This window comes from Zymoseptoria tritici, chromosome 9, assembly GCF_000219625.1.
Source record: "Zymoseptoria tritici IPO323 chromosome 9, whole genome shotgun sequence".
Taxonomy (NCBI): domain Eukaryota; kingdom Fungi; phylum Ascomycota; class Dothideomycetes; order Mycosphaerellales; family Mycosphaerellaceae; genus Zymoseptoria; species Zymoseptoria tritici.
The window spans coordinates 827381-853285 of NC_018210.1; the positions used below are offsets into that span (position 1 = coordinate 827381).

A 25905-nucleotide genomic window follows, 5' to 3' on the forward strand; every position below is an offset into this window, starting at 1 on the left:
AGTGTCTGTTTATCTCTTCTCTAATAAGTTAATATATAGTCTAATATGCTACAGAACTATCTTTGTAGATCTATAGGAGATCTCTACTATTAATAGCTCTTGCTTTATTAATAACTTGCTAGAAGGTTTTCCTAGGGACAGAGAAAGCTGCTCTTCTTCTAGAAGCTATAGCTAGTAATATAAATTATGTTATTAATAGCTATAAGGGATAGATAATAAATTAGCTAATAAATTAGCTAAATAGATAAGAGGTATAGATTATAAAGTAGAGGAATAAAAAAGCTAGAAGAAGATACTTTTTATTAAGCTAAAGCCGAGCATTAGCTACGTAGTAGGTAAATACCTGCTATATTTAGGTAATAGACAGCTCGTAATAATGCAGCTGCTAATAGGGGAGTGTTATAGATTATTAGACTAACTATTAGTAAAGTGCACGTAACTAGTGCTAAGGCATTCCTACATACAGATAGCTAAAGTAAGAATCTCACACTTAAGATTCTCTCTGCATAACAATATATACCTGCTAATCAGAGGTCTTCTTCTACTCAGCTTGAGTCCAATCACAACAGAAAGAGGATGCATGCATCTCAGTTTCGTGCAGGTGGCTCGGGCGCTAGTGGTAAACGCGGGGTGCTGAGTAGTGGACCCCGGATGAGAACCTGGGACGGGCAAGACGGGGAGGTATCTGGTATCGTTTTTGGGGTGGGGGAAAGGGAAGGATGGAATTGATGAGTGGGGAGGAAGAGGAAGAGGAATCAGAGGTGTCAGTAGCTGTTAGAGGAGAGACAGGGAGGAAGGGATGTCGACGTTGCTCTCTCTTTCCTCTTCACCACCACCATCAACACCATCAACACCACCACCCATCATACCACCGCTCTCGTGGTACAAACAACCCCGCCCTCTGCCTCATCACTCTCACCTAAAGAGAAGAGGGGAATCTCAATCTCGACTCTCTCTCACGTCCAACCTTGGTGAACCAACTCTCACCTACAGACACTCTGACTTGACTGCCTGCCATTGATGACAAGGCGTCTTGTCTCTCCCCTGTCCCACAATCCCCCCAACCCATGCGCTTCGTTCATTGCGTCAACGCTTGAAACACGTCTGGCACGGAAGCAGCACAATTGTTGATTGATGGGCACATTCTTGACCACCAGACTTGCACAAACATTCACCACACCCTCCACGAGTCACGTCTGATCGATCTCGTCCTCTGCCATCTTTCATTCAGCTACCGTACCTCCTTCGAACTCTCACGATTGTCGGTTTCAGTACCCCAGGACGGCAGAACCTCTTCAACAGATGTAATGGCCACCATCGTCCAGCGACCCACCTTGGTGCCCGAACGAAGCGCGACCCCACCACAGCTTTCCATCAACACCTCCCAGCGAGGAACACCCGCTCCTGTACCGAATAAACACATTCCCTACTGCTCGCCTGGTCCGCGTCCAGCCGGTCGTCAACTAGACACTCCACCCGCGTCGCCGCCATCGCCTAGTCCGCTCGTCGAAACAACCTCGCTGATCCACCCACCCAACGCCGCCGATAAACTCTTCAATGAACCGCCGGTCTACTCAATAACCGCCGAGAAGTTGTCGCATGCGTTGGATCACATCTCATCGCAACCGCTGCCTTCACCGCAGCAGGTCTTTCCATGGCTGCACGGATTACACGCCGACAATCAATTACAACTCGCCTTTTTCATCGCGAGGAAGAGGTCGTTGCGAAGGACGCCGAGATGCATTCGTGGGATAACCTTGGTCAAGGCGGGAGGTGACCTCTCATACAGCAAATTGAAAGGCGCTATTGCACCGGAAGAGTTGCTGCGACCAACACAACCAGGCAAGAGCAAGAATGAGGAGCCGGAGTTTCTTGAGCCTGACCCTCGGGAGGGATTCAGCGTGAGAAATTTCCAAATCCAGGCGTGTAAGATGTCGACTGTGAGCGATATTGTGGTGTACGGTGATGATAACACGCCGAGGGAGGAGGTCGTGAGATTGGCCAAGAGCGTTGCGCTGGCGCAGACTGCGTGGCAGAGGAAGATGGAGGGATCGAGCAGTAACAGCCGGCTGTTCAACACGTTCATTCTGGAGGGTGAGTTAGGTTGAGCATTGTTATGTGAACGACATGCTGACTTTCACAGACGAGTATAACTTCATCGAATGCGACTTTCCCGATTTGATCGCTCTCGACTCGGAGGGATGCATGACGGGCAAGGTCATGGACTTCTTTCACTGGGAGAGACTGGAAATGTGCTCCATGTCAGCACCCAGCGAAATCGCGCCCAATGTCTGGCTAGGTCCCACGCCCGACCCAAGCTTACAGCTGAACCTCGACGAGAAGATGCCGAATTTTGATCTCCTGATTGAATGCAGCGACATTGCACAGATGCCGGATAACAAGTCCTTCGCGCTGGTGGAAGAGCTGTTTCAACAAAAGAACGAATCCACGGCATGGGACGAAAATGTCATCCACCAACTCGAATTTCCAGGCTCTGGATCCATCATGCCTCCAACGTGGTCGCAGGCAGAAGTCGACTCCCTCGTCGCGACATGCGAATGGATCCACAAACTCGCTACCGGCGCTGACTCCTCCTCTTCCCTCCAGTCGAAACGCCGCGACAGCAAACTCACACTCACTCCTTCTCCTCCCCTGGATGCTTCTGGCGACACACTCATGCGAGACTGCTCGCCATCTGCCTCCTCCTCCGACAAGGCAAAAGCCATCCTCATTCACTGCACGGACGGCTACACCGAGTCTTCCCTCCTCGCTCTCGCATACTACATGTATGCCAACGCCTGCCCGGTCCACACCGCCTGGCTGCAGCTCCACCTCGACAAGAAACGAAACTTCTTCGCCTACGGTTCGGACGTGGCTCTTCTCCGCGCTATTCAACCACGCCTCATCTCTGCTTCCCCGAAGCACACCGGCTCCATCTCCGCGCTCTGTCCGCCTGTCCCTGCGTGGTTGGAGAAGATGGATGGATCCTTGCCGTCAAGAGTTATGGATTATATGTACCTTGGCAATCTGGGACACGCGAACAACCCTGGCTTGCTGAAAGAGCTGAGAATCGGACAGGTGTTGAGTGTAGGTGAACCAGTCGCTTGGACGGAAGAGGAGAAGGGGGCGTGGCCAAAGGACAGACTAATGTTCGTGGACAAAGTCCAAGACAACGGCGTCGACCCATTAACAGAGGAATTCGGACGCTGCCTCGAGTTCATCGGTACGTTCCCCATCCCCCCACTCATTGTCCGCACATTACTAACACCCCCGTCCCAGCCAACGGCCGCAAAGCCGGAACAGCAACTCTCGTCCACTGCCGCGTCGGCGTCTCCCGCTCCGCGACCATCTGCATCGCTGAGGTGATGAACGAACTCGGCCTGTCGTTTCCAAGGGCGTACTGTTTTGTGAGAGCGAGGAGACTGAATGTGATTATCCAGCCGCATCTGAGGTTTTCGTATGAATTGTTGAAGTGGGAGGAATGGCAGTGTCAGAAGAGGGGGAAGCCGGTGAGGAGGGAGTTGGAGTGGATGGAGATTGCGAGGGAGATTGCGGCTATGAATCGGCCTTATTCGAGGCAGGGGTAGGAACCTGAGCCTGGTGTGTTGACGAGGAGATGGGGAGGGGTGTGGGGTCGGGTGCACTGGGAAGATGGCTTGTTCATCGTGTTACTGGTGCAGCAGTACGTGCTGGACCGGTTGTTGAGAAAGGCTGTCATAGCCGAGTACGACGGACCGTGGACGTGGACGAAGTGGACGGCGCCGAATTTGTTGAGTTTTCTGGCGCTGGTGGTGTTGGTTCTCCGTGTGAGGTTCAGGCGGGAGAGGGAGGAGAAGGAGAGGGAGAATGTGAGGCTGGATGCTGAAAGAGCGAGACGGAAAAAGGAGGTTTGAGGATTGTTACGATGTTTACGACGATATTGTTCCTTGATCTGGGATCGACGATTCGGGATTTCTATGACGGGATGTTGGTTGAATGCTGGCTGGCACGCATGGGTTTTATGATTTATGAGCGATGAGACTGGAATGACAATGGATGAGCTGGCAGAGCTGGGAGATGACAACGTCGTCTTTTTCTCTTCCTCTCTCTGGATCGTCGTGTCGGGCTGTTTCTGTGTAACGAGATGGGTTCAAGAATGGCGCATGAAAGGCGCACGGAAATGAAGGGCGAGATGAGATTTTATTCGATATGAGTTTTATGAAATGATTACTGTTTTCCTTCGCGTTCGTTTTGGCTTGGCCGAATCATTTTTTCTCTTGCGAACAGTGGAATCCTGAAGTAGCGGCTTCACTCCCGTCGTCGGCCTGCTTAGTTTCGAGGGGAAAGGCGTTGTGGACTATCATATTTGTTAAAAGTCCTTACTAAACTTTACAAGTCCCGAAACAAACTATAAAAAAAACCCCATGCTAATCTTATTATTAAGTATAATGTCGATGTCAGTTCGTGTTGTGCAAAATTGACTGAGAATAGAGACGTCCGTGGAATCAGTAAACGGAAACTGTAGATTTGGACAAAAACTAGATCTTCCGTGCAATTTACTACTCTTCTGGCCTCGAATTCGTTTCGTATAATCAGGCGGAATCATCCCAGCTCAGCGTAAGTGCGATGTAGATTCTCTCCTCCTCCTCCGCCGTTCTGGCCAGCAGAACCATTCCCTCCATCGCTCAGCGGGCCAGAAATGCTAGCACCGCCCACCGCCGCACCTCCGCCGCCGCCAATAGCGCTACTCCTCATCAATCCCTGGCCCTTCTCCACCAATTCCGTTCCCAACCGTTCCAGATAAAACCCAGCGACTTCCGCCGGAAGCCCATCGAACGCTCTGATAATTTTTGCGAGATCTTTCCTCCCCTTTTCGTACGCCGCCAAATCCCGATTCCCGTAAACGTCTTTCCCAGCCGCGTACCCCTTCTCCATCAAATTCCGGAAGAAAACATTCACCGCCACACTCGTGTCCGTCAGTGGTTGTGCCGTGTGCGGCCACATGGGTGGTACGAATAGGACATCTCCGGGATGGAGGATCGCTTCATACGGAGTTGTTTGCGCGAGGGTGGAAGGTGGGTCGGAAGCGAAGACGTCGATGGGAGAAGAGGATGCGCTGGGAGGGAAGCCGAGGTGAGAGACGTCGGAGGGAGGGAAGAGCAGGAGACGTTTCGTGCCGCGGATTTGACAGAGGAGGTTCGCGTGGATGTCGAAGTGCAGCCAGATGTTGACTGGGCCGGAGATTCGCAGCGGGCTCGAGTGGGCGGAGTCCATGGCGAGGGAGAGTTGAGGGGGGAGAGTGAAGTCCGGAGCGAGAGCGGGGAAGTCGGTGGCGAGGTGAGTGGGGAGGGTGGATGGGGAGGTGGAGGAGAGGGAGCGGAGGTAGAGGTGTTGGCCTGCGTCGATGGCGTCGAGGAAGTCGCCGAAGGGGAGGGTGGTGTAGGTGAAATTCTTGGAGGCGAAGGAGAGGGTTGAGGTTGAGGGCGTGGTGGGGGAGTGGATTGAGACGGGGCGGGTGGCGCCGACGGCGGATTTGAGGTAGGGGGTTGTCCAGAGGGAGGTACAGCGGCCGAGGTCGCAGGATTTGAAGATTATGGGGCGGGAGGCGGAGATGATGGTTGGGAAAGAGGTGGTGGAGGTGAGGGTTTGTTCGGGGATGGGTGTGGGGATTGGGAGCGCGAGGGATTGCGTGGATGGGTTGGGGTTTTTTGGTGTTTCGTTGAACGGCTTGCTTTGCTCTGCTGTGGGCTTGCCGGCTTCTTGGGTGGTTTGGAGTTGCCAGATCATTTGGAATGAGTCGGGTGGTGTGCGGTTGAGGAGACAGCTGCGACTCCAGGATGTGCCGAATGAGAAGCATGTCGCTCCGCCGCCGAGTATGAGAATACTGTCGTCTACGTCTTGAACGGAGTGCCCGACGAACAATGGTCTTGAGCCCTCCAATGGCTGTGGTCGAAGCGTCTTCATGTTGAGGATTTCATCCTGCCGTGTGAGCATCCTTGCTCCTGTGATGCCACCTATCATGAGGATGCCTTGAGGCGAACGGACCAGTTGTGCTCCAAATCGACCAAGTATGCATGCGTCAGCTTTTAGAAATGCTGTCGCACGAGTGGTGACATTTCGACAAGTCAAAGTCATATCACGCTCCAGATTCCAGTGCCAGAAATCATTCAGCACTCGTCCAGCACTAGTCATACCACCGATGAGTACGCCTGAAGTGCCCTCTCGGCTATCCGTGATCATCGTGGCGCCGAAACGTGCAGCTGGCTTCTCCTCTCCTTTCATGGTGACTTGCTGCCAGCCTGTCTCACCGGTCCAGATAAGCCACTCATCGAGAACTTGTCCATCGCCCGTCTTTCCGCCGAACATGAGGACCGTATGAGCAGGTCTTGGATTCGTCGGTAGAACCAGCGGAACAGCACAATGTCTGAATCGGCCTGTAGGTAGGTCCTGCACCCTCCGCCACTTCCCATCCAATCTTAGCCAGGACTCTGCACTCGCCTTGTCTGGAGATGTCCGACCGCCTGTCAGAACACAATTCGAAGTACTACCGAGTTTTGTGACCGCATGACACATGATACCATTGCGGATTGGAGGTCCAATGATTGGCTCAAGAGCGTGCCCTGCCTCGAAGGAGGAGTACGTATTACAGCTGGAGAGTCTTTCTTGGGTACCCATACCGCCGTGTAGTCCGACAGAGCCATCCGAGGACTCCGCAAATGCTGGCGGAATGATTGCTGTGAAGCGTCGATAGTCGTGTGGCTCCAGAATCTCGTGTGCGTCGACCACATCACTTGCGGTGAAGTGGTATTGCGGGACATCAGGACGATCTGATGAAGGGCTTGATACCATAGATGCTCGTGAGGAGCCCGCGAAGAACGATGCTCTCGATGCGCGATGTACGGACGTTTGAGAGTAGTTCTTGTTGGGCTCCTTCTCGGCAACGAGGAGAAAATAGTGAGAGCCGAAGAGAGCAAACTCTTCCCATTCGTCGAAAGGTTCGACACGATCGAGTGCCCGCCTCTCTTCCGCGCTGAGAAATGTCGGGTCCGACCAGAGCTCCCACAGAGAGCGAATGTCCGTGCCAGATTCGGGGAAGCCGGCAGATACAAATCTTGCTTTCATCTCCTCCATTGTCCCTGCCGCACGTAAGGGTGTCCTTAGCTTATCGAAGTGCGCCAGCATTGTTGCTGCGAAGGGATGGTCCGGTCCGTCCGGGAGATGCTGCTCTAGAAGGCAAAATCGAACATCATCAAATGTCGCCGCCCATTGGAACACTGCCTGAGAAGCTTCACGTTCCATGTATGCTGTAGACACTTCTGACGTGAACAGAATCGCTACAGATCCACTTCCGGCCTGCAGGTGATCTTGCAAGATTTCTTGGAGAGGACTGAGGTTGATCAAATCGCATCCGATAGCAACGTATGGATCGCTGGAGGCCAGCAGGCCGCTCTCTTTGCCTGTCCTGGTGAATTTTGGTAAAAGTTCTTTCAGTTGCTCAGTCTTGTCAATGACAGAAAGCTTCTGCTGCATCAGCTCTGGGTAGTCGACATCGACAAAGACGGTGTTTTGGCAAAGTTGCGGTTGCTTGCCCAGAAACAGCCACGGTAAAGGGTCACTGCGTTCTGTTAGCACTCTTCCTTTGGAACATGACCAAGATACGTACTATCCACATCCAAGATTGATCACAATCTTCTTCTTCGCCGTTCGCTCTGATAGGAATCGAGAAACGCCATACTCAATCGCCTTCATCCGCAGCCAGTATCCTCGATTGATCAACGGCGAACGACGTTTAAACTTGTTCACAAAGTAGCGGAAGTACTCAGGTTGACCAGCGTAGTACAGCTTCTCGACCGAACGCTTCGAGACGATGCTGCTCTTGTTCGTGTCCATGATAAGCTCATCTCGATGTTGCTTTGCGGGATCAATCACAGGCTTGGAAGTCTGTTTCCCGTTCATCATTGGGACGCTGCTACTACGCTTCACTTGCACGGCGGTCCCCAGAAATTTCTCGGCCTGAAGCATCTTCCCGGCCGAGCGATTGTCCAAGTGAGCGGCGTCCATGTCATCTGCTTCCGTGTCGGCGGCCATGCTTGAAGGTGAGTCGGTTCGTATTCCAAGTAGTCGCAGAGCCTTTTCCGGATTTATGGCATTGTCGTGTTTGTTACCGGCGTAACTTGACTCGGTCTGTGGAGAAGTGTCATTCCTGTCGTTGGCGCCCATGACAGGCGATCCCTCGCGGTAGTTATATTGGGCCAGCAGGACGGAAATAAGATTGGATCGGCCAGAATAGACGATGGACCAGCATGAGGAGGTGATGACGTTGAGATACTGCGAGGGCTGTTGAGTGAAAGCGAGGATGAGGTACTGAAGCGAGCCTTGGTATCGAGCAGCAGGCGAGAATGACTTCTCCTGTCATGTCATGTCATCTGCCCAACACGTTCGGCTCTCCGATCAAAGTCCTCCGGCTGCTCTGCCCTACCTCCAGCTGCAAGTGCGCTTCCATAAATTCCATTTTTAGACACAATCGGGGAGGCCCGTTCCGAGTATTTGTGGGACAACTCTATCGTCTATCGCGCAATCTGTCTAAACTTTCTTTGCAACTGTATCGAATTGGCCATGAGGGCGACGCAATCGCCGGAACCATTTTGAAAGAGGATTTCCATGCTATCGTTGATGATGAGGCAGGAGTTGACGACCTCACAACCTCACGACCCCGTCACGATCTGCTCACGACCTTACGACCCCACGACTACACGTTGACTCGAAAGGACGGCAAGTCGAAGAGGTCGCTATACTGCCTGAAGAGTCGGGCACCGATCTTGCTTCAAGGCCATGACCTGTACCGTGATCATATCGTTAATGATTGACGATGATGGCGATGATGGCCACAATGATGATTCCTAACGGTGATGGCTGGCTGGGTTGATGATGACAGTGACAAGCATGGATCACTCGTTGACTTGAGCAGGCTCAACAAGTCGTAACTCCACCCACGAGCATGAAATCCTGCAAGTCAGTCCAAGGTGTCGACTTGACGGGAGGGAGATGGACAACCATGGACGCTACATGGTTGACCAACCGCAGCAGGGTTGAATAGACTGCCCGTCAAAGAGTCTGAACGATGGCCTACGTCCGCTGCATCTACACTTCATCGCTCCGTTTCTCCTGTGCCCTTTGCTTCTTCCCATGCGCCTTGAGTCTTACGTTGCTCGAGTTCGTGCTGTGCCTGCTACCCAAACCCTAACCCTAAAAGCGACGTAATATATCCTAAAATGTTCCTAGCTAGCTCGTCGACAGCGGTAAGGTCCGTTCCGCTTATTGCGGGGATCGGACATACCTTAGCTTGAGTTGCTTGACTGGAGGTCACGACCTGCGATATGACATATGGAACGTGACCACGAAACATACAACTGACCAGTGCGACATCGTACCTTGATCACGAACCGTGTACCTCACAACTAAGGTACCTCCAACTTTTCGAGCTGCCCACCGTATGAACCCGCCTCCGCGATAGCACGCCCTTTGCGATGGCCGGGCTCAACTATGTCACCTTTAACCAGGACCACAGCCTGCTGGCAGTCGGTACGATGCCACGGATATCCATTCAGCGCACACGCAAGAGCTGAGAAGTCTTCGTAGCGACCACGAGAGGCTTGCGAGTGTACAGCACCGATCCCTTCGAACTCACGAATTACTCCCATGAAGAGGACATCTCTCTCGTCGAGCAGCTCTTCTCCACCTCGCTCGTCGCCATGATCCTCACACCGCGATTACTACGGATAGTCAACACGAAGGTGAGGAAGAAGGACTGAGGAAGGGTACAAAAGACATTCGTCTAACAACCATCCCAGCGAACACAAAAACACTCGACAATATGCGAGCTGACATTCCACGGAATGGTCGTGGCTGTCAAGATGAATCGGAAACGACTGATCGTCATGCTGGAAGAGGTCGCATTCATCTACGACATCAGCAACATGAAGATGCTGCACCAACAAGCTACACCACTTAATCCAGGAGGCATCTGCGCGATATCGCCCAACTCCGAGAACAACTACCTTGCCCTCCCGCATTACTCAAAGAGCGCCCCGAATCCTCATACACAATCCTCACACGTACCGAAATCGATCGTGAAAGAGCCGATAAACGGAGATGTCCTGTTATACGATCTCAACAAGATGGAGGAAGTCACAGTAATCCAGGCGCATCAGGCACCCTTGTCGTACATCGCGCTCAACAACGATGGCACCATGATGGCAACATCTTCAGAAAAAGGCACAGTGATCCGCGTCTTTTCAATACCAGATGGGAAGAAGCTATTCCAATTTCGACGAGGAAGCATGCCAGCAAGGATATACTGCATGAGCTTCAACGCGACCTCTACACTCCTCTGTGTTTCTTCCGCGACAGAGACCGTCCACATCTTTAAACTCGCACCTCCCGGCAGCAATCCTTTGAATGGAAGTACCGGCCGTCCGATCTCTCCGCCCTCATCCCCGAACCGCCAAGCCTCCTTCTCCTCAGCGCGGGATCAATCAGAAAGCCCCACCTCCGACCGCCACGGCTCACCTGAAGACCTCACCGGCGACCCGCTCGCCCTCTCCACTTCCCGCCAACCACGGCAAGCAGGTTTCATGTCCATGGTCCGGCGGACTTCGCAGAACGTCTCCACATCCTTCGTGTCGCGGGCAGCGGGCTACCTTCCCAGCTCTGTAACAGAAATGTGGGAACCGCAACGAGACTTTGCTTGGGTCAGAGTGCCGAGGGGTGCGAATGGACAGCCAGTTAGATGTGTGGTGGCCATGGCGAGTGGAGCGCCGCATGTGATGGTGGCCACAAACGAGGGAGACTTTTATGCGTATAGTGTGGATTTGGAGAGGGGTGGGGAGGGGACGCTGGTGAAGCGGTTTGAGTGAGTTCTTCGAGGTGTGATGGTGTTTTGGATATGAGCTGACTTCATGCCAATAGTGAAATCCACGGCCTCAAGTACAGGAAGGGACAGGATATTGACGACTAGACGCTGAGAACCTCTCTTCGCCGCGGACCACAGCGTGGCCAGGTGGGAGAGATGTGGGCCATTTTCGGGGAGACTCAAGATTATCAAAATCACAGCGTCCAAGCGCCAGCTCTCACGGTTATCCGTAAGAAGCATCAGCAACACTCTCATAATGATCGTGATACCGTCGCATGATGATGCAAATGCACTCGCGTGTCCTATTGACCGCGTGCGTCGCTCGCTACGTCGCTTTTGAAAGGTGGTCCTCAGCCATGACATCCAATCTCGTCAATCGCTCCATGCTTGGGAAGAAAACCGCCACTGCCCGCCACCGACTCGCTGTTCTTTCATGCTAAGTGCCATGTTTCCCGGCGGTCTCCATGCCCTACCACTCCTTCTTCACCTCAAACGCCCAGTCGAATTGCAGATGCGTTTGGTTGTCGTCGTCGATGAACTTGGACACGGCCTTGTACTTGCCTCGGGCGATCATGCCGGAGGGAGCGGTGTCGGCTTCGACTGTTGGGGAAATGATTAGATAAGGTTCGTAGCAGTGAAGCAGTGAAGGTCGGACAACACGTACACTTCTTCTCGTACTCGGGCTTATCAGTCGTGTTGGGAGAGTACGAGCCCTGTTCGTCACAGTCAGTGAAGCTCGCTTCGACCTTAAAGGATTGCTGGAGTACTCACAATCATTTCCTGACTCTTATTCTTCAACCCAGCCCGGCTCACAACCTGGACATACTTCATTCCACTCAAAATCTGATGCTGCACGCGGAAGCGTGCTTTCATGCGGAAGGTCGCGCCTTCCTTGATCGTGAATGGGTGGTTCTTGAGGTCTTCCAATGCGGAGGCCTTCTGCAGGTCCAGGACAATGTCCGGGCGACCTTCGACTTCCAGGCCGAGGGAGAGGATCACGACTCGACGCTGGTCGGATGGGTCGGCGATGGGAGTGCCGGAGCCAATGCCGAGGGACTCTTTCCATTTGCGGAGGGATTCGTCGTTTTGGTCTGGGAGGGGGAATGTTAGTGACTGGTTGTGGGTGATGGTGGCGGTGAGCATTGAGGACAGAGGCGGCAACTGTATCTTGACTTCCTGTAGACGGTCGCAGCTTCCCTCTTGTCTCCTCTGCTCTTCCGGCTCATGATGCTCACTCACCCAATTGTTGATACTCGTCAATGGTCTTCTTCTCGCCCACCTTGAACCCCTCCGTGACCTCCGGCTCCAGGTCCTCAGCGTGCGGCGCAGCCATGTTTGCGAGATTCCAGCGAGTGTAGCAGCAAGAGTATCCAGTAACTCTTCGATTTCGATATGCAATGGATGCTGTCAAAAAGTCTATGTCTGTTTCGAGAAGGTCGAAAACACGCACTCAAGTAAAGCGTGGGATCTGGCGGTACGTTTCATGCCCCACCTCGGGCTCGTGCCTGAGCTGCTCACCGCCCCCGACAGCGTATTTAGCTCCAACACCTTTCTCTTCACACTTTGCTGATAGGACGGGGATCAAGAACTCCTTGGAACGATGCTGAGAAGGATGGTCTTGCTGCTGACGAAGGGCTAGAGCCGCATGTTGACAGTGCAGAAGGCTTCCCTCCGTCTTCAGAAACCGCTGGGTTCCGGGTTGACGCCTTTTGCTTATCTCCACGTGCATTCAGCCTTGTAAGGAATGCGAATCTAGACGTTGAGACGATTCAGAGGCAACAACAGTCGCATCGATGTGCCACGAATGGCGGTCCTCGTGATGCAGGCAAATGCTTCAGTATACAGTATCCCAAGGTAACATCCCAAGAAGTGTCGTCGTTGTCCATGGTTTTAGATTACGTCAAACAACTCTTCGACTGTCCCGAACTGTCCCTTGGTCCAGCCACTTTTGCCGGAAGGTTTGGACGTTTCCGTCCCCCAGATTCCACCGCGAACTGCTCGGATGCGTCTATATCTGCCGTGCGAGCCAACGTCCTCCCCATGCTCGAGTTTCTCGGTCGCTATTGCTGCAATACTCTTTCGCATCTGTGATATCTGGACAATCTCTTGTGACTTCACCCACGATTTGTCCGAGCCGACGGGATTTCATATTTGCGACCGCTCTGTCTAGCGCGCAAGCTTGCGACCTGCTGTCAATTTCCCGGCCACCTCCATCATCAGCCATAGCATCATCGTCGACCTCGACCTCCACACTCGACTCGCGCATTCATCGCATCAACCCGAATCGCTTCTCTACAATACCGCATATCCTTACTGCATCATGGCCGACCGACCACAGCTCCCTGAGCTTCGAAACCCCATGCTCGACGAGGAGCGTGCACCAATGCGTACGTGACGCGCACGCGCGACCACCAAAATCGAGACCTCACGGACCTCAACACTGACAGGATCACCCTCACAGATGAGACCCTCGTCGAACGCAGATGTCTCGGCCAGACCGAGCTCAAAGTGAAGCCCGGCCAGGTCAACACGTCGAATGCGACAAAGCCCGATAATCTCGGCACGCTTGACTACGCGCACCTGCGAGTTCCTCTCCCGAAAGACCTCAGCGGTAGTGGCATCTTCCTCCGAGGCGCGAACCGCAAGTGGCCCGAGGCGTACTTTTTGATGGTGAGTGAATACACGACGCGTCCGGCGCGTGGAAGATGAGATGGAGAAGAGGAGTCATAAGCTAAGCTGCGGTATTTGTGACAGCGACGTTCGAGCGACGGTTTCATCAGCGCGACGGGCATGTTCAAGGCTGCATTCCCATATGCGCAGCAAGAAGAGGAGTTGTTGGAAAAGGACTACATCAAATCTCTGCCCGCTGCATCGAGCGAAGAGGTTGCGGGGAACGTCTGGATTGATGCACACAAAGGTGAGCTCTTAGCATACATTCGTCACATGTCTTTGTTTTTGCGCACGAAAATTGACGCCTTCACAACAACAGCTCTGGAACTCGCTGACGAATACGGCATCAAACTTTGGATCGCCGCCCTTCTCGACCCAACACCCATCACCCACGGCACCAACGATCCGACCAAGAAAGGCATCAAATCGCCTCCCGCTTTCCACATGCGCGACGCCGACGCTCTCGGCCGCACACCAGGCCGCGCCTCTCCCGGCACCACCACAAAAGGCAAACGCTCCGTCCGTGGAGCCAACGCACGCAGCATGCGCTCCGAGTCGCCAACAAAGGCCTCCAAGCCTACGCCGCGCAAAATCGCCACACCAAGAAAAGCGCGCAAAGGTCGTGGTGCGCTCGCTAGTGTCGACGAGACTGCCTCCACTGCGGGAGAGTCGGTGAATGGCGAGAACGGAGAGTCTGTGAGGGTGGAAGTTGAGACAACCACTGTGCCTGGCGTGAATGGCGATGAGGAGTCGACGAAGGTAAATATCACTATGCCTGCAAACAACCCTGATCTCGAAATCCCGGACAATGCGGAGGAGATGCTCGCTAAGGCACGGCAGATGGTCAGGGAGGCTGCGGATATGAATGGCGAGACGTCGACGAAGAGCGCGAAGGGCAAGCGGAAGGCGGAGGATATGATTGATGAGGACGAGGTGAAGAGCTTGTCCAGGCCGGTGAAGAAACCGCATCTGGGGGATGTTCCAGCCAGGAAACAGCGGATCATCCAAAGAGCGGCGATTGGCATGGGTGCCAGTTTGGCGATAGGGTGAGTTATTTCCGGACCGCTTGAAGCGCATGAAAACCGCAGATATACTGACATTTGTCCAGTGCTCTTATACCCAGCATCATCGCGGCCTTCCCATGGTGATGAAGTCTCACTGAAGGAGCAACTCTCAGAAGACCGGATACAGCACTCGACTTGCTGTCACTTTCCTTGTGTTATTTGTTCTCTTATCACAGCGATACCAATTCAGTTTGTTAGTCGGAATATTGCGGGGAGGGTGATATCTTTGCTCGGAGTGCAGGGCGAAGAACGGAGTGGTCAGAAAAATTGCGGCCCGATGGAGATGCTGGTCGGCGTGGAGGCTCAGCTCGATAGCATCCAAACGGGCGAGGGAAGCAGGTGTCGAGGGCGAAGTAAGCAGGCTGCCCGTGTACGTGTAATTCGTCGAAAAGACCTTCGTCTTGGGTGAGATGTACTTTCGCAAAGCGCAAAGAAGACCTTTTTGAAACTCCTCAATTCACGAATCTTCGGTCCCAGCGATCTGATAATTCTTGAACCTCAAGCCATCACGGTGGACTTGCTGAGCGTGAAATAGCGCCAACTGGAGCCTACTGTGATATATGTAGCCGTTGGCTGGACCGGCACCGCCAGACTGGTAAAAGACACAGAGCAGGTGAGCGTAAGAGCACAGACGACTCAGCATTGCATGCCTATATTTCAATCTATCCGCCCTATCGCGCGCGCAATATCATATCCTCATGAATTCTCCTCGCCACGCGATCGGTGTAGCTCCCATTGTATTCCCCTTCTCCATCGCGAAATCTTATCCACCCCAGCAAACCGTCATCCATCTATGCGGCGCAGTGGGTGCTAATCGCCGTCTCCAGCGCCTTCGGGTTGGCGCCCACGACCTCCTGCACCTTCTCGCCGTTCTTGTACACCATGAACGTGGGCATGGCGCGCACGCCGACGAGCTGCGCCACTTCGGGGACTTCGTCCACGTCGACTTTGTAGAAGCGGGCGGAGGAGTATTGGTCGGAGAATCTGTCGCGAGGAGTGCGTTAGCACGATGTTCAAGTCCGGGTGAATGATGAAGAAGGGCATGATGCAGAGGGATGATACATACTTGACGACCTGCGGCGCAATGACCTTGCAAGGACCACACCAAGTCGCGAAGAAGTCGACGACGGCGACGCCCTCCTCGCACATGGCGGAGTCCCACTCGGCTTGGGTGGTGATGTTGTGGACACCCATTTTGGTGGTTGTGGTGGTGAAAAGGCGGGAGAAGAGCTGGTGTTGGGTTCGTGTGGTTGTTGGAGTTTTGCTGAAGCGCGTGGTGGTGAGTAGTGTTCGGCGGAAAGCTGAAGACGCGGACATATATGTAGATGTTGTGTGGTGGGAGGGAAGAGAGGAAGATTGGTGATGAGGCGAGGGGAGACGTTTCTAGCTTGCTGGTCGATTTTTGGCCGCTTAGCGATCACTTCGCTCCAGCTGTTTTTCTGCCTGATAATGCTTCGAGGGCGGGCGATGGGTCTGGAGTGGCAGTGCTCGTGCTTTGAAGAGGATGATTACACACCTTGAGCCTCGAGTCTTCTGTGATCTGATCTGCTGAGTTTCGAATGGCGAAGATTGTTACGGTGGAAGCACAACACGTTGCTCCAAGACGATTGCCGAGTCGAGGGGCAACTGGATTTGTGAGCACCAAATCGCGTCATGGACCCTGAAGCACTGCGCCCCACCACATTCACTTCGCTTTCATGCAAGACCAAGATCGGCTGTCACATGTTAGCGACCAGCTCGCACCGTGATGACGTTGGAAGAATCAGACACAGAATGCGATAGCGAAAGCAACCTCCCGATCTTCAGAGTTCGATATAAGATAGAATATAGACTTGCCAGCACTAAGTCGATCAGCATACTCGCTGCTATATGCTGTGCAGTCTGGCATCTTTCAAAGCGCTGTGCACTGCCTGGCTTCGCCAGACAGAGCATGAAAGAGCGTAGCTAGAAGCATCACGATGCCCCTAGCCCGACGCATCTGAGCTATCCTGCCATTCGTCCCGACGTTCCGCTGCTGTTCACGGTCACGCGATGCTATACTTCGTGTCCGTAAAGCCTGGGTGGACTGACGAACGTGCGCAAGTTGCTTGCATTCGGCGTCGTCTGCTGATTTCGTATTGCCTGACAAAAGTCGTCCGTGCCGCAACGTGTTGGCCCGTGATTGAGTGCTCAGTACTCGTGCACGTTGGGCAGGTCTTCTTGCGAGCTCATCCGGTCATGGAGACATCCTTCCGCTTGCCATTCACCGCAGCACCATCCTGAACGTTCGTAGAATCGGCAGCCTTTGCAAACTTCACCTCCGCAGCCTCCTTCACAGCCTCCGCCAACACAGTCCTCGTCAGAGTCGCAGCCTTGACAGCCTGATCCATCAGCATCTCCGACTGCGCCCCCGAATCACCCTTCAACCATAACTCCGTAATCTCATCCCTCGACTGCAAATACCCGACCACACACGCTGCCCTGATATCATGCTCCGAAGGCGACGGGTCCAACACGAATCCCTCCTTCCCATCACCCGTCAACGCCGCCACACCCCCCGACACCAAATCCACACAATCAATACCCGCATCCGCCAGCGCCGCACTCGCCACGGTGATACATCCCGCTAACACATTCATCATGCCCCAACCTCCACCTTTCCCTCCCTTTCCCGCCTCGCCCCACCATCCATCCTCCTCCCCTTCCAGCACAGTGATCACAACCTCGCATCCACTTTTCGGCCACCTCTCGCCGATAATCACCCCTCGTAAAGCAGTCTCCAGGTGCACGCCCAAGTCTCGCTCACTCGCGTCCCGTACGTAGCCTCGCCTCTGCCGGGTGGCGAAAGGTGCGAATTTGACGTGTGTCGTTAGCAGCATGTTGGGACTGAAAGCTGCATTTCGGGGCAGAGGGCGGGGGCCGTGGACGGTGCATGTGATTTTCAAGCTCGACGATGAGGGAACGAGGATATCGTTTGATGTGCTTGGAGTTTCGGGAGGGATTTCGTAGTAGGCACTGCCGCTTGCTGAAGGGACTACGCCGGTCCGGAGGAAGATTTTGCGGTGTTCGTCCGGTTGTCGTGTTCGTGTTGGTCGGGAGAGATTGAGATCTGGAGGGGTTGCGAAAACTGGAGGTGCTGTTCCACCCGGAGGCGCGTTAATGCGGCGGCGGTCGGCTTGCATTTTGTGTTATGATTTGTTGTTGGAATTGTGCATGTTTCGATTGATGTCGTGGTCCATAGCAGAATTGACTTTTGATAGAGGTGAACTTTAAACATCAATCTGTGGCGCAAAGTGTGGCGAAGCTCTGAACATCGTCATGCGCCGAACAAGACCAGCAGGCACCGATATAACTCTTTCATCGTCGCCGCATTCTCTCCTCCAACCTACACCAACCTCAAGAACACACCCAATCACCTCAATCATGTGCGGCTCCGACGTCTTCCTCGGCATCCTCGCCATCTTCTTCCCGCCCATCGCAGTCTGGGTCAAGCGCGGAATCTGCTCAGCCGACAGCCTCATCAACATCGCCCTGTGCTGTCTCGCCTACCTCCCCGGCCTGCTCCACGCCTGGTACATCATCTCGGTCTCGCCCGATCCGACTTACGACGAACTCGCACAACACGACCCCGAACGTGGCGGTAACGTCACATACTACTACGTCCAGACGCAACCTGCATCTCGTGGTCCAGCTGCGCCGGGCGGACCGCAGGGTTATGGCACGGTGAACAACGTGCCGAATGCGCAGTTTCCGGGTCAGCAGCAGGGATTTGTGAAGCCACCGAAGGGACAGAGGACTGTGGCCGCTCCGGTTGCGCCAGCTGCTGCGGGACAGTCGAGTCAGGCGGGTGTGGGTGAAGAGATGCCGCCGCCTTCGTATGCGAATGCTGTGGCGGGAGATCACAAGATTCAAGGACCGTGAAGTGGATGGGAAGGATAATGCAGGCACGAGGTTACAAGGATATGAGGCTATGACTTGATGCGCGCGATCTGGACTAACGAGAGTCCTCGTGAGGTGGCGCTTGGCTGCTTGTGGGATCTGGTTCTCGATGGACAAGGACTGGCAGCGGGATGTGCATATCGAGGAGTATAAGGACTGGCAGCGGGATGTGCATATCGAGGAGTATGAAGCACGAGATACGATCATTGGAGCTAGGAACAGACTGCTCTCGTTATCGCTGCCCAGGTCTGGTGTATAAGGTATCGTGGAGTGGAAACGATTTGATACTAATGACAAAGCTAAGGCTGTGCTTTTATTCGATGTCATGCTCGAACGAGTCATACAGGTTGTGTATATATAAGGCACAGATCGCGGATGCCTAGCCAGTGCAGCATGTTGACGCATCATCCGAACAGAGTTCCACCACCACAATCGTCAAGCTGAGGCTGTCGACAAAGAAAGGTACCTAGCAACGTCAAGCAGACCAGCCTCTTCACCAAGCCCAAAAAAGCCCAAGGTTCCCAATACCCCTTCTTCTCAGCGAGCGCACCGCCTTCCCAGTATCGCCTTTCAATTTCTCTTACGACAATCCGCCTCGTCGTTCTCGTAGTCAGGATAGCATGGATATCCAAACGGAACCGTGCAGGCTGCGTTCTCCGGGCAAGAGCAACATCAGCTTCAAAAGAATTCGCAAAATTGTCATGTCTCGGGAAAGATGGTGCGTACTGCAGTGCAGTAGTAGACTGCTGGAGGTTTTCCACGTACCGAGGATCCTCGACAGGATCCGTTCGGGTAGTGTGCGGTAGGATAGATCCCATCAGGGCCGACGCATGTCTGTCGATTCTGTCAGCACGTGAAGTAGATGGGGATGAATTTTGGCAGGCTGACGAATTGTGCGAAGGCGAGCGAAGCCATGGAGAGCACAGCGGCGGAGAAATGGAAGATGTGCATCGTTGATGTGATTGTTCTTGAACTGAGTCCTCGGAGTGTAAGAAGAAGAGTGGAGAGAATGAAAGAGAAAAGCAGTCGGCAGTTGGCAGACTTGATATGATCACACGGGAGGTAGAGTTTGGACTTGCCATGGACCACGAGGTGGCCTAGAAAGTCGGGACTCGGGACAAGCCCTGCGTCAAACTGCCTCGAAGCCAAGTCGCCAGCCTCGAACTTGGACGAAAGCGCGCGAGCATGCATCATGCTTGTAGATCGATCCGGTCGATTGGAATCGAACAGCATGTATCTTCTCCTGCATATTCTTGAACACCAAGCCGACGACACCGCAGCGCTGGCTGCACTCACGCCTCGTACGAGATCTAGAAACTGTAGACGAGATCCAACGCATGAAAGAGGTTGATGCCGTGCAAACATTTTTCAAAGATTCCGCACCATACCATACCCCTGCCCATGCCCAAGCTCCTATTCATGCCCGAGCGAACGGTACCGTCGATTAACCGCTCCAGCCTAAACGCAATGCAAAGCGGTCAAGCCGGTTTCACATGGCAAACCTCCACCAGATGCTATGCCTCCCCCTCCGTCTCCGGCTCCGGAGCATACAACGCATCCGTACTGGGATGCCTCTTCAACCTCTTCATCTCCAACGCCCGCCTCATCTCGACCTGCTCCAACTTTCTCCTCATCGCAAACGCCTGCCGGATCAACTCATTCACCTTCTCCGGCTCCTCCGACACCCTGACCGAGTTACTCATATACGCAAACCACTCGCCCTGCGACTGGCACTCGATCAGATTCTTCGCGTGGTGCGCGAGCAACGTGAGTGCGATGTTGAATAGAAATGTCTTCTGGTTGGGAAGACAGAGCCAGACGTCCCATATGCGGAGCAGGACGACTTCGGGTAGCACGCTGGCGAAGGCGGTGAGGAACCAGCTTAGCGGCACGGTGTGTTCGGGGTCGACTTCGAGTTCGGACATTTTGTCCCAGAGCCGGGGCATGAGTTCGCGGACGTATTGGCGGAGGACGACGTTGTCGGATAGAGGGGCGCTCATCGCGGTGTCTTTGGAGAAGTATTCTGCTGGGAAGTAGTCGTCCACCATCTTGCACAGGACCCAGAAGGCGTCGCTTTCGTCGGGGATGGCGAGGAGGAGGTAGCCTGCGATCATGTTGAGGCCTTGAGTATATCCGAGACCTGGGTATTTGTTGACAAAAGCGATGAGGACTTTCTTCAGTCTGTCGTAGCCTTTCTCGGCGTAGTAGTCGTATTTGCTGGTGAGTGTTCTGGGGACGTCCTTTACTATTGCTTCGATTTCTGTCGGGTCTTCGTTCTCGTGGAGGTTGAGGTAGTAGGTGTATGCTTCGGGCTGCATGATCGAGTACGTGTTGGAGAGCTCCATCCAGATTGGGTGTCGGAGGCGCATGGGAATGCCACCTACGACCAGGCGGCTGAGCATCTCCATTTTCTGTCGTCCACTGTTCCCTTCATTGCCGAATCGTGATGCGCCTACCAGCTCGCCACTTCTGGCTTCTTCTCCAGCCTGCTCTCGTAGCTTCATCAACCGAACCAAGTATTTGTTCCACTCTGGCTCCTGCGGATCCTTCAACGGCTGTGACAGCGAAGATTGCATCAACGTCGGAGGTAACTGATCCTGATCATGCCGAGTATACATCTCGACCGGCTCTCGAGGTTCTCGGCTCGCCCTCGAATCTCGCCGTACTCCATTGCTCAACCCCTTGATCGTCCCAGCAGCGCCAAACAACGCTGCTGTCCAGCTCGCACTCTCAGTGCTATTGACACTCAGCACATCAATCGACTTTGGTCTTCCAGTCCCATTCCTAACAGAAGGAGGAGCAACAGAAGCCGATCTCGACGAAGAAGCCGTCCCCGTCGAAGCAGTCGGTCGCAGCGGAGCACTTTTCCTCGTTCCACCACCACCAAACAACTTCGTCAATCCACGAATAGTACCCGTCGGACCAAGCAAGGCCTCCGGACCCGTGGACACGCTGCTCTCGGAGGCCGTCGTGGGCGCCAAATCCTCCGCAGCACCGGCAAGGGATAAGCGCCTGCGCTCCGCCTGCTTCACACGTTTCGCTGTATCATTAATCCTCTCTCTCGGCACTTTATACTCCTCCGCCAACCTCGTCAAAGCCGTGACATGCGCATCTCTCTCCGCCAGCAATTTCGACAAATTCCGCACGAGCTCCACCGCGCCACGATGATCTATGACGGCTTGCAGGACTTCCAGCGGGGCGGTGGAAAGAGTCTGCGGATCTGTAGGCGATCTGTCCTGGACGTCAAACATGGACGGTCCAGCGTCCAGCAAGCCATTGAGAGGTTCATTGTTGGTGCTAGGTTGTGGCGAAGAGGAGGTCGGCGGGACAGTGACAGCCTCAATTTCGCTCAGGGATCCGTTGCGGCTTGAGGTACTTTCTGCGGGATCCGGGAATGATGTGAGGGAGGTCGTGTCCATGTCGCTGGCCTTATGCTTCAGCGGCTGCCGACTGGAACGGCGGCTGATGTCGCTACTCATAATGGATTGGCGAATGTAAACATGGCTTGTTCCCGTGGTGTGAAAAGAAGGATGTATCTAGCAAACAAGGTGTCGCGTGTGGTCGAGATGTGGCGCAGGCAGGATCGACCGACCCCGACCCGGTTTTAGGGGAACGAAATTGGCGGGACAGCGACTTTTGGCCTTTCGCACGATATTGCCGACAACGAGGTATATAACGGCAAAGATCGCTGACGTTTTAGAGACATTCGTAGTATCAAGCAAGATCAGGAGCTCAAGAACTATCGATAAACAGCTTAACTTTTGACATTATGTAGAGAAATCCGAATCATGTATTGTAACGCCCATGAAAAACATTCTCCTTGCTTGGGGACGACTCTTTTGCAACCCTTCATCCTCCAGGAACCCTCCCTTCTTCACCTCAACAGAGCATTAGAGAACAGAAAGCTACTAGCCAGCCCGTCTCATGTTCTCCAGAAGTCGGTCCAGATCGTCCTCCACATTCACACCGTCTCCAGCGCGGTCATTACCAACCCTCGCCGCTCCAGGTGGCCACCACTCCATAGGGAGACGACCGCCAAAAAGAGGCGGAAGTTCAAGTGGATCAGGCCCGAAGTCCTGCTCTGCAGCAGGCTGGGCATCGGCGGCAGGACGATGAAGATGATTGCGGGCGCCGAAATCGCGAGGCAATGCTGGGAAGTCATCGAAGGTGCCTCGATTGTCGACAGCTTGCTGGCCAAGCGCTTGAGGAGCTGCAGGGATAATGGGCTCTGCAGGATGGACGGCAAGACGGCCGCCACCCTGGCGTCCATAGTGTTGACCCAAAGGTGGGTATATCGGTAGATCCAGGTCGTAAGCTCCATCGTAAAATGCCGGTTCAACTGGGAAGTCTGCTGCGGCGCCACCGATGTTGGGGTTTGGAAGATGTTGGCGACCATCCGCTAAAGGAGCGGCAGGTGGTCGTTCGTAGTGTATTCGAGGCCGAATTGGGGGACGGTCTGCCGCAGCGGCATCCGCGTTCTCATCGAGAGCAGCTCGTGCGTCGACTGCTGCAAGAGGAGCCGGAGGTTCATACCAGCGTAATAAGCGTGGAAAGTCCGCAAGACGATCAGCATCTGCTCCCACGGGTGCCTCATGTCCACCTATTCTGTTCTCTTCCTGAGCTTGCTCGCCATTGAATTGCCTTGCAAAGTCTGCTCCACCCAGATGCAATAAATCTTGCTGCTGCTGCTCGCCCAGTAGCGCTAGACGGCGATGGGCGGCGAGTCGTTCATCTCGCCTAAGATGTGCTCTCGCATTGTGCTGTCCCGCTACTTCTGCGAGTCTTACGCCCAAAGGCCGCGCAATATCTTGTGGCATTTCCTCGTCTACCGCTCGCCACCACTCTGCCCGCATCCTTGCCTGACGGATGCGCGCAGCGTCCAGAGCTTCCAGACGACGCGCAATTGCACCTTCGCCATTACCTCGTATGATGTGACGATGAAATGCTTCAGGATGCCTTCGCCTACGATTATAACCCATGCGCACCAGATCATCAATCTCGTTCATGTCAGCTCGGTCATCTCTGATTCGTGGGAGAAGGGCATGCATATCCAACGGACCTGGACCATCGAAACCTGGTGGGGGTAGAGCTCGCCTCACGCGGTCCTGGGCAGACTTCTTGACCGCATCCGAAACCTTGATATCGAGGTCCTCCTGGGTGATGTCAGGCTGCTCTTCCATGACCTCCGCTCGAGCCGCTGCTTCAGCCGCTTCAACCTCACGCTCGTGTCGCTCTTCGGAGTTGTCGTAGAGTGGACACTTGGTCGACGGATTTTGAGGGTCTACTGCCACGCCGGGCATGTGGTTGAAGTGGGAATAGCAGGTGATTGAGGTCGAGCACACATAGCACTGGAGGTTGCCGCAGGATGGGCAGGTCTAGAAATAAATGTTAGCCATAGAAGCGTACGCCTCCACAGATCAAACGTACCATCTTGTTACATCCATCCAGCTTGATGAACTTCTTGTTGCACTTATTGCATGACCTGATGAGAGCTTCCGACATCTTCTCCTCTACCCTGTGTCTGAAACTGATCTTGTTGTCTTTGGCGTGTTCTTCGCAGGAGAGAGGGACGTGAGAAGCGGCCTTGCAGCGACGGCAGCTCACCTTCTCACACTCCGGGTTACCGCATCGGAGCTCGCTGTCTTCCTCGACTGGTCCCAAGATGATCTTGAAATCGATGCAGAATGGGCATTCCTCCAGTCCCTCGAGGCCAGCGTCGCGGATATCTTTCTCCTGCTGGAGCTTCTCAAGCTTATTGAGGAGGTCCTTATCGGAGAGCAGATGAAGTTGAGAGCGAGGGAAGGGAGCGCCACACCCAGCCGTACACACCACTCTGCAGCGCGCATCTCCCACTTCAGTCTTGACGTAAAGCTCGGCGCAGTCGAAGCAGGTAAAGTGTGCAACAGCGCCATCGCAGTGGATCTGTCGGTTCATCGGCAGCTCGTCGAAGCAGACTTGACACTCGCTGGTCTCGTTGTTGTCGATTGCTCGCTGAAGATTGTCCTGCTCTGCCTTTCGGTGAGCTTCGTCAATCACTCGCCGCCTACGGATCTCCTTAACCCGGTCGCGCGCCGCTTTCAGCTCATCAATCATCGGTGCCCAGCCGCTATTCGTTGCTATCGTGTCAGCAGTGGCCATGTCGAGAGCAGATGCGCGACCTCGGAACTTTTTGCCGCCATTGCCGGTATCTTTGAGGTTGGCGAGTGCAATATAAGTCTGATAGAAGTGCTTGTGACGCGCGACTTCTGACGCAATCTGCTGCTTCGAGATCTCAGGAAACTCGGCCTTGAGCATGGAGGCAATTGTGCCTCTGATCTGGTGCGGTGCGACTTCTCGTCCCGGGCCCTCCCAGACCTTGGACTGCTCTTCGACTTCGTCTTCTCGGCGCCTCTTCTTCCGTGCTGGCTCCTTCACCTGTCTTGGGTAGTCCGACGACAGCAATTTTTCCATTACATCTGCGAGCTTCAAGCTGGTCGTACGGTTCATAGCCGTCACTTCTTCGTTCGCTTCTTTGTGGAGCTTTGCCACATGCTCATGGTCAACATCAGGCAATACGATCAAAACACGCGATAGACAGAAGTCCAAGGTGAATTCTGAGGCATCCGGGTCGGGAGTAGGTGTTTTGGCAGGGCGTGCGCGTTCTTGCTGCGCTTTTCGGGGCGGTGCTGGGATGTCATCCGGGATGAAGATCTGTTCACCATCGACATCCACAAATTGGCCAGCGGGCATTGGCTCGCCCAGCGCCAATTGTTGGTCATCATCGTATGGATCGAGAGGCCCGAGCATGTCAAAGCCGTGGAAATCGTGGAAGTCGGCTCCTGGAGCTGCTTGCTGGTCCTGATCGCGCAGTCGGCCCATGTAGTCATCATCAGGTTGATGGTCACGTCGCGCTCTTTTGGGAGGCGCTGGGCGTTCAGGGGAGTCTCCTTCTTCGTCATCGCTGCTCAGGAGGTCGATAATTTCTGGCGGCGGCCGGGGATCTGCAACTGCTGTGGGCATCTTCTGGAAAGCGAGAGGAATTGTCAGCGTATTGTCTTTGTAGATCTCAAAATACATGCGCAGACATACGGTCGGTGAAGTGAAGCCTGCAACGACTCAAGACTGAGAATCTATGTCGAAGTTCTCAGCACCAGCCGCTTCTTACGAGATGAAGTCCATCAGCTGCGCCTGCGAAGAAGAGGTCGAAATGCCGAACTCTGCGGACGGTGATGATGTTGGTGGGAGGAAGTGCGAGAGTGGAAGAAAGACGGAGACGGCGAGGTTCCAGCCTGGTGGAAAGCACGGCGGCGGGGCGGGATGGTGTCTCGGGAAATGGACGCAGGCAGAAGCGAACGGCGCCCCGTGAAAGATGGAGGATCGCAA

At 54.1% G+C, this 25905-nt stretch overlaps 10 protein-coding genes across 10 annotated transcripts; 4 read left to right on the forward strand and 6 right to left on the reverse strand.

Annotated features, from left to right (window-relative positions):
• Positions 1-1307: 1307 nt before the first annotated feature.
• MgPTP1 (tyrosine protein phosphatase 1) lies at positions 1308-3587 on the forward strand (the record flags this gene model as incomplete). Its single annotated transcript, XM_003849321.1, has 3 exons — positions 1308-2094; positions 2144-3223; positions 3280-3587. The coding sequence occupies 3 exons, from the start codon at positions 1308-1310 to the stop codon at positions 3585-3587; spliced, it is 2175 nt and encodes a 724-aa protein (XP_003849369.1).
• A 994-nt stretch (positions 3588-4581) lies between these two features.
• MYCGRDRAFT_110727 (uncharacterized protein) lies at positions 4582-8491 on the reverse strand (the record flags this gene model as incomplete). Its single annotated transcript, XM_003849696.1, has 3 exons — positions 4582-7594; positions 7715-8388; positions 8459-8491. The coding sequence occupies 3 exons, from the start codon at positions 8489-8491 to the stop codon at positions 4582-4584; spliced, it is 3720 nt and encodes a 1239-aa protein (XP_003849744.1).
• A 917-nt stretch (positions 8492-9408) lies between these two features.
• MYCGRDRAFT_75475 (uncharacterized protein) lies at positions 9409-10895 on the forward strand (the record flags this gene model as incomplete). Its single annotated transcript, XM_003849322.1, has 3 exons — positions 9409-9561; positions 9619-9773; positions 9831-10895. The coding sequence occupies 3 exons, from the start codon at positions 9507-9509 to the stop codon at positions 10893-10895; spliced, it is 1275 nt and encodes a 424-aa protein (XP_003849370.1).
• A 465-nt stretch (positions 10896-11360) lies between these two features.
• On the reverse strand, positions 11361-12290 carry MYCGRDRAFT_101194 (uncharacterized protein; the record flags this gene model as incomplete). Its single annotated transcript, XM_003849695.1, has 4 exons — positions 11361-11491; positions 11556-11604; positions 11663-11982; positions 12131-12290. The coding sequence occupies 4 exons, from the start codon at positions 12222-12224 to the stop codon at positions 11361-11363; spliced, it is 594 nt and encodes a 197-aa protein (XP_003849743.1).
• A 677-nt stretch (positions 12291-12967) lies between these two features.
• Positions 12968-14314, forward strand: MYCGRDRAFT_82114 (uncharacterized protein; the record flags this gene model as incomplete). The annotated part of the gene is made up of 4 exons (XM_003849323.1): positions 12968-13278; positions 13353-13561; positions 13646-13808; positions 13881-14314. Coding segments are annotated over 4 exons (833 nt in total), but the record flags the coding sequence as incomplete, so codon positions are not given.
• A 929-nt stretch (positions 14315-15243) lies between these two features.
• MYCGRDRAFT_82116 (uncharacterized protein) lies at positions 15244-15918 on the reverse strand (the record flags this gene model as incomplete). Its single annotated transcript, XM_003849694.1, has 2 exons — positions 15244-15609; positions 15692-15918. 2 exons carry the CDS (start codon positions 15817-15819, stop codon positions 15417-15419), a joined length of 321 nt encoding a protein of 106 aa, XP_003849742.1.
• Positions 15919-16922: 1004 nt separating this feature from the next.
• MYCGRDRAFT_16557 (uncharacterized protein) lies at positions 16923-17777 on the reverse strand (the record flags this gene model as incomplete). Its single annotated transcript, XM_003849693.1, has 1 exon — positions 16923-17777. A coding segment is annotated over one exon (855 nt), but the record flags the coding sequence as incomplete, so codon positions are not given.
• Positions 17778-18001: 224 nt separating this feature from the next.
• MYCGRDRAFT_105708 (uncharacterized protein) lies at positions 18002-18631 on the forward strand (the record flags this gene model as incomplete). The annotated part of the gene is made up of 1 exon (XM_003849324.1): positions 18002-18631. One exon carries the CDS (start codon positions 18028-18030, stop codon positions 18523-18525), a length of 498 nt encoding a protein of 165 aa, XP_003849372.1.
• A 1426-nt stretch (positions 18632-20057) lies between these two features.
• Positions 20058-21047, reverse strand: MYCGRDRAFT_47751 (uncharacterized protein; the record flags this gene model as incomplete). Its single annotated transcript, XM_003849692.1, has 1 exon — positions 20058-21047. One exon carries the CDS (start codon positions 21045-21047, stop codon positions 20058-20060), a length of 990 nt encoding a protein of 329 aa, XP_003849740.1.
• Positions 21048-22451: 1404 nt separating this feature from the next.
• Positions 22452-25542, reverse strand: MYCGRDRAFT_110734 (uncharacterized protein; the record flags this gene model as incomplete). The annotated part of the gene is made up of 2 exons (XM_003849691.1): positions 22452-23918; positions 23971-25542. 2 exons carry the CDS (start codon positions 25540-25542, stop codon positions 22452-22454), a joined length of 3039 nt encoding a protein of 1012 aa, XP_003849739.1.
• Between the last annotated feature and the right edge of the window lie 363 nt (positions 25543-25905).